The sequence below is a fragment of the Diadema setosum genome, chromosome 13, assembly GCF_964275005.1.
Source record: "Diadema setosum chromosome 13, eeDiaSeto1, whole genome shotgun sequence".
NCBI classification, from domain to species: domain Eukaryota; kingdom Metazoa; phylum Echinodermata; class Echinoidea; order Diadematoida; family Diadematidae; genus Diadema; species Diadema setosum.
In genome coordinates, this window is record NC_092697.1 from 18,617,685 (window position 1) to 18,629,010 (window position 11,326).

At 38.2% G+C, this 11,326-nt stretch overlaps 1 protein-coding gene across 1 annotated transcript in view; it reads left to right on the top strand.

Annotated features, from left to right (window-relative positions):
• Window positions 1-4,423, top strand: part of LOC140237337 (protein Hook homolog 3-like) — a 60,157-nt gene extending 55,734 nt beyond the window's left edge. Inside the window, exons 14-17 of the mRNA XM_072317273.1 lie at window positions 540-622; window positions 1,300-1,508; window positions 1,991-2,062; window positions 3,438-4,423. Of these exons, the coding sequence (XP_072173374.1) occupies window positions 540-622; window positions 1,300-1,508; window positions 1,991-2,062; window positions 3,438-3,578 (505 nt within the window). The 3' untranslated portion in view covers window positions 3,579-4,423. The remainder of the gene's footprint in view (window positions 1-539; window positions 623-1,299; window positions 1,509-1,990; window positions 2,063-3,437) is intronic.
• Window positions 4,424-11,326: the final 6,903 nt, after the last annotated feature.

An 11,326-nucleotide genomic window follows, 5' to 3' on the forward strand; every position in this document is an offset into this window, starting at 1 on the left:
CTTGACAAATACCCTGGCTCCCTGTGCAAAAGCGACTCACATACAAAATCTTGTCAGTCACCTACAAATGTCTCCAGAATTGTGCTCCAAATTTACCTTCAGAAACTAATTTCATGCTACTAGTCTGAAAGACAAGGAATGCAGTCTGGCCGAGACCCAACCTGGCTGTCTATCCCTAGGACTCTTACTTGGAGAGGAGACAAATCCTTCTGTGCTGCTGCCCCACACCTGTGGAATCGGCTCCTTCAAAGTATCCAGGAATCACCATCTCTGCCAATGTTCCAAAAATCATTAAAGACTTTCCCTTTCCTTTCCAATAATTCATTGATCAATTATGTATACTTTGTATTTTTTCCCCACTCCCGTATTGTAAGTTTGATATCATAGTGAAGCGCTGTGATTACTAATTACTAATTGAAAGAGCACTGTAAGTACCTATATTATATTTGTATTGTATCAATAGTTCCTTCTACTTGCTGAAATCTTTGCTGTGTGAATAGTGCAAGCTATGACTGACACTCTCCCCTTCATTACTGCAGGGAGAAGCTTCAAGAGAGTGATACAGAGCTTCAGCGCAAGAGGGCCGTTATTGATGACTTAGAGCCGAAATATACATCAGCAAGTGAGTTCAAGAATAGATGAATATAAGGACAATGCAATTGCGTGTAAAATACTTCATGTTCTGTTTGTGGATCTCAGTGGTAAAAGTTGAATGAATACATTTTCATGTGTCAAAAGGACAGTTTGTGTGTATTGGCATTAGTCCAACCTTCAACTTCGATTACCAACCTACCCTGAACAACAAACTACCTATGTGCAGGATTAAACGCCAGTTCAAGACACACTCATAGTGATGAATATCTAACTTCACATCGGGTTTTTTCGTACCTGTCCAGAACATTTTCCCATCCACATGAATGATGTTATGAATCTAAAAACACTGTAGAAGGAAGAGTACAGTAAGTTACATCAGACTTTCCTTCCCCCATTACTGTAAATGTGTGGAAATTTTCACGCATTTCGCGCAACCAGAAACTAGCGTGAAAATAAAAGCACGCAAATATTTTTGCTTGCCACATGTCCCGTGTGGGATTTTTTGATTCCGCAGAATTAAAAACACGCGAAACTCTTCTTACCCTGCCAAGCGCGAAAAATTAGTTGTGCGAAAATATCCACTTTTACAGTATGTCCTGCTTCAAATGTTGGCTTATCACACCAGTCTCTTTATACGACAGTCGAGTGAATGGTCCGTAAAAACATCTACCTCCTCGTTTCTGTCTTTGTCCTCCTGGATACCAGCTGAACAGGTGAACAAACTCCAGGATGTGCTGCAGAAAAAGGACGACGAGATGCGGTCGATGGAGGAGAGGTATCGCAAGTACCTGGAGAAGGCCAAGTCCGTCATCCGCACCCTGGACCCCAAGCACAGCACGGGGGCGTCCTCCTCAGAGATCCAGCTGCTGAGGAACCAGCTGCAGGAGAAGCAGAAGCTCATAGAGCATCTAGAGGTCAGTGACCTCAAATTGAGGATGTAATCATAAGTATGAAGTAATGTAATGGGAGGTGGGATGATGTGACAATACCAAAAGTTCCTGCTTGTGCTTCTCATGTATTTCCATGAATATAAAAATGTATTACAAAGGACTCAAGTATCTATTTGAATTCTGCATAGCTACACGATTGTATCTGATATTTCATGTTACGTATTTCTGTATGCCTTTGTATTCCTGAAATCACCAGCAGGTACATAATATACTCTATGATGTGTGTTTGTAAAAGTCACCATTTTAAAGGAATGAATTTTCTGAAAATATATACATATGCATGTGAAATTATCTGACAGATTTGAAATTGCAAAGATTCATCTGCTTTGCAATTTATGTCTGGAGGATTTGTGCATTTGAATTTTTCCTTTAAAGTCAAAGATTAAGTGATTGTCCGCATTATGCTTTAGTTTACATTACATATCAATTTCTTCACTCTGTTGCAGCATGAACGAGAGAAATCCAAGGCAACAAGAGACATGGAAGAGAAGCTTGTTGTATCAGCCTGGTATAACCTGGTAAGAAATCACACTCACTGCTCCATTAATTTGTATAGTCTAAATCTGTTGATTCCAACTGAGAGAACAATCACCGATGTATGAACAGATGTGATATCATCACGAATTCTGTTTATCACCCTGATGTAATCTGGTGGAATTCTCCAGTAGTTTATACACTGTATGTAGCATCAATGCTGTGTGATTTCTATAGAAATGAGGTCAGTGGTATACGTATTACAGTATACGCCTTATATTTTGTGGGCGTAATATTTTGTAAATTGGTAACTAGTAACACCACTAAGCAGTCGGTGGAAGTCGCGATGGAGAACTACTGTGACAGGATGAGGAATGAATATTACATGCCTGTTCAGGAGAAAACCAAATGATTTCCTACCCTTTGACACCAACACAGCGCATTTATGTTATGGGAAGTAGTATCTTTGTGAGTTGCTAATTTGGCAGACATCAGTCGACTCAGAAAATTCGCGAAAGTAAAAATACTGTGACATAGTGCGTGTGCACAGTGCAACGGTGCAATGGAGCCAACATCGCTTCAAACGTGGTATCTTACCAGCTGTACACAGATTGAGTGATATATCCAGCAGGGATGCAGATGGGTTGTGGTAGATATTTTATGTGTGGTGATCATAGCAGTAGATCTTACTTTGATTTATCATCTTAATGCAAGATTTTGACATATCTTTTGGAAAACATTGAAGGAGTTATGTTAGGAAATAGTGATACTGATAGGAAGGTTTACAGTTCATGCATTCACCCTCCAAATTTAACCTGACAATTGGTAGAATTTGGAGACTCACAAACTCAGCAAGGAACCCAGATTAATGTTGGCATGGTTTCAGTGTTGAGGGTGAACAGAAATGACACACCTTAAGTCATTGTAATGAAAGTAAGTGTGCTAATGGATCCATCCTGTATGAAGTCTTGTGCAGAGTTCCATCTCTACTCTTAGACATTTACCCTGATAATCAGCTTTTCTTTATAACCTTGTATGAAGCCATCTGCCTAGCTGTTGAATCATTGTCATGGTTAACTATTGATTTGTAGAACTTAGTAATGCTGAGGTATCCCTTTGACCAGTTGCCTACTATGTGATCTTTCATATTTAAAAACTTGAGCGTTAAAGTTGTGTGTAATGATCAATTAACTTCTGAGTGATAGATAATATATCAGCATTTATTGCTGGAGCATCTCACTATGCTTCTTATCCACCACCTCAGAGCAAGGTTTATATTTTCCCAATGATTTTCTCTCTTCTTTGCTGAAAATTTATCATAAGGTACCTCTATCAAAGGCCACTGGACTGTAACAAAGAGGTTAGATTGCCTAGTCTTATGTGAAAACTTGCTTGACCATTGTTTTATTTGTCCTACAGGGTATGCAGCTCCATCGCAAGGCAGCTGAAGACAGGTTGTCCACTAGCAGCAGTGGTCAGTCCTTCCTGGCCAGACAGAGGCAGGCGTCCAGCCGACGCTCCCAGGCCATTCTCAACAGCAACTCTACCTCAGGCAGATAACCAGAGCACAGCCACGTCCTTTTTGCGCTCAGACCTCCTCATTGTTCCATGTCATCATTGAGAACGGTGTAACGTCCACAGACTCAAGACTTTGTCGTATTGTTTCACTCTATATAGAGATGACAGTGCATTGTGTTTTCTTATGGTGCTTTTCCATTGTTCTGCCACCCGTGTTACATCTTTTAAACTATTCACGATTCTGATGACGTTGATTTGTACGCTTTATCACTCCTAGTTCAGTGCTGTTTTTGTTTTGTTCTCTATGAAAGAGTTTTACATAATGAATGACAAATGTACTGCTTGGCAGGTGAACTTATGTCGAGTTCTGTTACTTTTTAAGGTTTCAAAACCTGATTGTGCGAGTTAGAATCAAAAGCCTTGTGGTCAAAATTGATTTGCTGACCAGTAGAGTTTGAAGTCCACCTATCCTGTTGATGTAGTAGAACGAAAATCCACTGTAATTGTCAATATGCTGTGCTATAAGGTTTCCTCAGGAAGGTAATCAGTAAAGCAGGAATAAACTCTTCTAACAAAGAAATAACCAAGCAAAAAAAGTGTTGGTATGCAAAGTAAAGTTCCTTTTTTCTCAACATTATTTTTGGAAGGAAAGAAAAATTGCAGTTGTGGAGGTATCACTTTGTGTGGGTATAGATTCTCAAATGACATTTGGTTGGTGGAGCTGTGTTTCAAATTACCAAAGGCCTCTGTCTGTAATTAAAGAAGGCAGGGGACCATGACGATTCATTGGCTGTTAATCTTGAAAACCTGCAAATGTGGAGAATGTTCTGTTTATCAATGAATACATGAGCATTTAGGTTCATGTGTGTTATGTAATAGAATAGTGATATCTGATGATATTAACAAGTTCTGGTGTTGAGGATTTGTTATAATAGGCAAACTGCAGCAGTGTCTGTAGAAAGAGGTGCATGGAATTTCGTCAACCCTTGTAGGTAATACATCAGTGAATACAATGACAGCTGTGACTTTGGATGTGACCAGATGTCAAAACTGTTAATCACTAGTTCTTGGTAGTCATGTTTGTAGAATGTATTACTTGGCTGTTTTACAGTGAGGTTTTGCTTTTGCTGTTTCAATTCATATTTTCTTATCATTTGTCATATCGCAGAGATGCAGTGTTGACCCCACCCTGAACAGTACCTACCTGACACATTTCTTTGTTACATTCCTAATAGAGCTATCTCAATCATATGTTAGAGTCCCAGGATTTCAGGGAGTCAAGACATTTACTGCTTATTATTTTCCTGACAAGCAAATTATTTCAAATAGACAATAGACCACTATGAGTTAAAAGACTCACACTTCACTAGGCAGACATGGTACTCTGTGATGACTGTGTGGTATCACTTTGTTGAATGTCAAATTCTAACTTCATTGTTTGCCATTTTTTATACATCAGAGATGATGCTACATATATGTTTATTGCTCTTAGTGATCATATGATCTGAAATTGTCATTAAAATTAAGAGTTCCACATATGTTGATAACTGTAATTTGTCCTGTACCATGTATGTGTAGTTGTCAGGATCTGCGTAAGCAGAGGTGTCCTGAATGGTCTAATGTAGATATATCAATGTCATCTGATAGACAGTGAATACATGTAGTTCATCCCCTCCATGTCATGTATGTGGGAATCCCTGATGCAGGTGTCACACTGTTCCCAAAATGAGCAAAGATGGACACATGATGAAGAAAATGTTCAAATTCAGCTCTGATTGTATGAAAATCGGACTGTTCGTGAGGGTATCTTAAGCCAGTGTATAACACACACTGATGGACTTTCTCAGGATTCAGCAGCAACTTTGTGAGCAGCGGCAAAGTCTTTGACATACCAATAAAATGCCTGTACACTTTGTTAAGGTACATTTTTATGTTGAATTTGTGTGTCCAACTTGCCTTTCGTAAGGCCATCATACCCTCAATACGAACGTCGTGTAGCCATCATTTGGCCTTTGAAGGGGCGGATTTAGGAATTCTGTAAAGGGGGGGGGGGGGGGCGCAACTAATATTCTGGTGCCACTTACGGGTTTCATTTCATTTTTTTCTTTTTATTTCTTTTGTTTTTAATGAAAAATAAAAGGGGGGCGTGCGCCGGTTGTGCCCCCCTCTGGATCTGCCACTGCTTTGTGTATCATTCAAGTAACCTTCTTGATAAAAATTCACATCTTTGTGTACCTTTGTCTGCGGTCTTGGTGGCATCATACTTACTTCGGCTGTTGATTGGATGTTGAGCAAGTTCGAGGCCAACTTTGCGTGAAGTTGAAAATTCCATATTTGTGTGTTTATCTTGTGTCCATTTCCAGAACAGTGTGACACTAGACAGAAAAATCTGTCTGTCTGGAGGAGATTTTTTATCATTGTTTGACATTTACAGTTCTCCTCCGTATAGGAGGGGATTCCGTGAAGCCAGACATAGTCTCTGTGGAACATATCCCCAACGACCAGATGCAGACCGATCTTTCAGTCAAGTGTGACACCATCATTACTAAGTTCTTTATGTTGTCAGCATTATGTTGCTATAAGAGCCAGTATTCACCATCAAGCGAATGAAGAGACATTCATATGTACCCCACCCCCCATGCTCCATGTATTATTCGTGGCTCCTATACAGGCACGACAATCAAGTTTCCTCCCTAGCTGTGTGGCCAGTAAAATCCTGTCCCTCCCATGTAGCAGCTAGCTGTGTAGACCCATTATTGATTTGCTCCATCTTACCTTTTCCTACTGTAAGAATGCAATGAGTCCAGCTTCTTCTTCTTCTTCTGTAGAAGTGCATCCTTCATAGTTGAAGATAGCGCACTGCAGAGCTTACTAGACACTAGCACAGCTTGTGTTTGTATGACTCATTACATTTAGAGTGAATTGCTTCTTTTTTTCCCCTCCTTCTTCTTCTTCTTCATTCAAGTGCCTATGTTTCAGTACTGGAGATATATCAAGCTTTGAAATATAGATTGGTATAGGTACACCCACTGTGTATTTTGTATGGAGGAGCTTTGTCCTTTGGAGGAACATACCGGTAATTGAAATCCCAGTGTTTTGAGAGAATATGTAGATGTTGTGTAAGACCAGGAAAGGGAGTTTATAGGACATGATGTGTGTAGTGTTGACAGAATGCAGTCCAAAATCTTCTTCCAGTTACTCCATACACACAATGTATATATACTTATCACTCTTCACTTTATGTGTACGTTTGCTATTGCTGGTCACATGTTACACCATGTGGCCGTAAAAGTCGACTATGCTTGGCCAGGGCGAGCACAATTTCTCTACAAGCCACAAATCTGGATAGTCACATCCTACAAACAGTCTTTTTAAAATCTGCACATTCTATGGTTACTTGTAAAAATGCTATCTGTATAGTACCCTTCATTTTTCTACATTTTTTTTAACCTGATAAGTGGAGGTGACAACAAAAATGTTGGTAAGTTAGTAATGTGACCGTTCAGCCAGGAGGCAGTTTTACTGCATATTTTAGAAGTCAAATCAAGCAAAGATGAAGAAAACCATTCCAAACAGTCCAGATCCTAGCAGAGAACAACTTTAAGTGTATCACTACAACGAGACATAAAAGGAGAACGTTCATTGAATGGAAAACCTACTAGTATATTGTAGTTTAATCTATTAACTTGCTGTATACACTTATATGATTTGATTAGTCCTCAACCTGGCTAAACATTTCTTCCCATAGTACTGTAAGGCTGACAGTGCAGTGTGGTCATGGATATAACAGTGATCACACCCTCTATGAGCATTGGCACTAGAAGTTTACTCAAATTTAAATGCAGGACATTTGCAGATAGCCATATGACGTGAAATGAAACATGTGTCCAGAGAGGTGTTTCTGTGTAGGGTATTCACCCTATGACAGACATTCATCAATCATGCTCCAATATCTGTAGTCAGAGAATAGATGCAAGGTTTTACTTACATCACACATTATGACAAAATTTCACTGGTTCCTAGGATTGGTTGGTTCCAGTTAAAGATATGATATATCACCACACTCTTCCTCCTCTTGCTCAGTAACTAATACAGCACAAAGAAACAAAGATTAGAACATATATATGTACATTTGTAGCATTGATATTCAGATATTTCTTTGTTTTTGTGAAAGATTTGGTGAAGAGAGAGAGAGGATATACAGTTTGTTATAGGCCCATTATTGAAGGAGGCTTTCTAACTGTACAAATGAGAGTATAATGAAAGAATTATATGATATTTTTATAAGAGCTTGAAATATCAAACATTTGTGATGTACATGGTAAGCGGTGATTCAAATCATATGAAATAGACTTATTATTGCATAGGCATTGAAAAGAAAAATGTTTACTTGCACTGAGTTAAAGGGACTGTACAGTACTGGTTGAGGTGGGGATTCATGTTTTGAACATTCCTAAGTGAGATAATGAAAAGCCTCTTATGAAATATGAAAGAGCATGTAATTTTAAGAAGGATTCAACGTTTATTTGATGAAAATTGGTTTTCAAATGGCTGAGATATTCAAAAAAGTGCTAATAATAAAAGGCGACATGCCACAACTTTATTAGGATCTCTTTGTTTCACCTTGTTTTTGGATATCTCAGCCATTTCAAAACCGATTTTCATCGAATAAACACTTGATACCCCTTAGAACTGCATGCCTTTTGACATCTCATAGAGTGGTTTCTGAATATCTCGCAAAACGTTAAAAGCTAAATCCTCACCTCGACCAGAACTGTACACACCCTTTAAGGTGTGCAAACAATTTTAATCTTGAATTACAGTGTATAAGCAGTATTTATTTCCTGGTGATGATGCATTTTATTAATTTTGATGGTCTTGTTCTCTGAATTTTAGTGTTCTCTCACAAGTATTTTCCTGTTTATTCATTTTCTCATTCAATTTTCTTATGTGTCATATATTTCATAGCAGTATTGATTTACTTAGAAAGCTAAAGAGTATGTGAGTGATACTTGTATCTTGAGGAAAATAATGTGTAGTTATAGAAAGCAATGCAGATGAACCATTAGTTGTGTGTGTTACTGCCTCATGCAGATAAGAATGAGGGAAAGGAGGGAGTTGGAGAAAGATATTGGTGCTTGTGAGTAGACTGAACGTCTCGTACGGTCACCGTGTTTGGTGATTTGTAGTGTGTTTCACTGACAAACTAACTCCCAAACATTTTTTCTGAACAAATCTCTCTATTTTTTTTTTAGTGTAAATCAGTCTTAAAAGATTGTCATACTGTCTGTAATCCAACAAGAGCAAGTTTCGAATTAATCCAAGTGTATACCAGGGAAAGGTTAATTGGTGAATGATTATAAGACATAAATGCAAGTCAATATTGCACATACTTCTTTGGTTCAGACTCGGTCCACATTCTCAAAGGGACTTTAGATTTAGACCATGGTTTATGTCTGTGATCTAAATTTAAACCATGGCCTAAATTCAAACCACCTTTGTGAATTCGGGTCAATGTGGTTGGAGCCTTGTGGTCCTGTCAATGTAGCGTAAGTCGGTAGAAGAAGCTGGGGTGGCACCCAGTGAACCTCTCATGAAGGGAAACACCCCGAACAGAAATCCTGATTAGCCCTCATTGTTCGTGCGCAATTTGGATGCTACTCTTTTGGGGAAGCTATGGCTTATAAAAATTGGACGAGTTGATAACTATTCACTCACTGTAGGATGACATGTTGTGACCCATTCAGTAGCCAACAGCTGCCGAAATGTTGCTACTATGTTAATTATAACAGGACTGATGAACTCATCAACATGGAAGTTTCATGCTGAGAGAGTTTTAATATTTGACTTAATTATAGAGTGTGTCAAGAAGTCTATTGATGCGATGGTAAGTCCTGAAATTGCTGCAATGAGATTTGTGCCTCATGGTGTATAGACTAGTCAAATGTAGTGAAATTCATCCAAAGTAGCTTTTCATGTTAAGACTTTGACATATATATCGGTCACAAACACTCTTTCGTTCATTGGGGCTTAGGCACAGAACTTCAATTGTTTACATGAATTGGATATGGAAGAGATAAAAGATATATGAAGTGGTCATAAGTGGTTTCAGTGCTGAAGTGTGTCTTCTGCAGTGCAAACGATATATGAATAATGTTGAATAGCCCAGATGAAAGTGGCTTGGTTTTGATCTTTGATTTTTTTTCATTTTCAGTCCTGTAAATATTGCACCAGTGTTGTTAGTTATGTGCATTTTTTCTCTGTTTTTCCAATAGTCAAATAAGTTGTCTTGTAGTTTGGGTTTAAATCCTCTTTCGCACAAGGGTGGAAACTTGCTCATATCTCTCAGAAATGACAGAAAACTAAGACTGAGACAAGTCGAGTCATCAAACATTTGTAGAAGGAAAGTCCATGCAATGCTGGGATTTGTTATTCCTGTTTTCTGTTCACTCATCTCAATCAAAGTTTGTTCCATGGTGTTTCTGTTTGGTCTTTGACTAGATGTTCATGTAGATAGGATATTCCAGCAAAGTCCATCTGGTTATCTCAAAACATGTCCAATACTGTGAGACTGGGATCCAGCAGTTCTTGAAATTAGCATATCTAATTGATACTCGATGGGCATTCAGTAAGTGTTGGGATTGCAACTTTTGAGATGAAAATGGTGATTGAAAAAAGAAAAAATGACCCAAACAGTATTAAACAATGGAATGTATAAATGTAAATAGATACTTATAAGCTGTATCATGCTGACCCGGGGGGACGCAAGTTTCATGTGGCATTTTTCACACAATAACAGACAGACAGACACACGTACAAAGCAATTGTTTCGATCAGTGATGTCTTATATGTAGTATGTGTCCAAATGTCTGCAGAAACGTTTTGACAAAAAAACAAACAAACATATTTTTAAATGACATTTTAACCTGCTATTTACTAGGGTAATTTTTATTGCTTAACTTTGCATTACTTTTTTAATTGAACAGACTTCTGTAAGGTGCATCATAATGTTTAAAGAGTAGACCCCTATTTATGTCACTCAATAGCCATAAATAGGCACTGTATATTCCCATTGTATATACATAACTGCATATGATTTTAATGGACATGTACCATTATGTGTACAATACAAAATATTTTATACAAGATATCATGTCTACTGCATTTCTGTCTGTATGGTGTGATCATATCACAGTGGCCAGTTAGAAAGTTGGGTGCTTGGAGCTCTAAAAATGTGTGTGTCTTTGTGTGTACTCTTGTACCACGTGCGTGCTGGGAAATGATGTAGAATTATGCGTAATGTATGTCTATTAATTGTCTGCTTGTGTGTGTGTGTGTGTGTGTGTGTGTGTGTGTGTGTGTGTGTGTGTGTGCCCATGGGTTGGTCGTAACTCTAAAAGATTTCATACAATTTGCCAAAATAAGTGTCAGCGTGTTTTAACACAAACACACACAAAAGTGTGTGCATGTGTGTATGAGTGTGAACATGCATGTACGACCTATTCATTGCTTGGATTTATCATAACCATCGTATCTATCTCTGTGATCATGACACAGCAATGAGAATGGTAATACAGAAGAATATGAGGGAAAATACTAACGGGTGCCAGTCGTATTGAGATATCGTCGGCTGAGAACCAGAAGGGTGCTGACTCGTTTTAAGATTCTAGCATACATAAATTTTCATGAAAGAAAAAAAAAGTTTACTTAATCAAAAGTGGGTAGATTTATAAGCATTGTTCAAAATATCAAGTAAAATAGTACCCTTGTGGTTTTTATTTTTAACATTT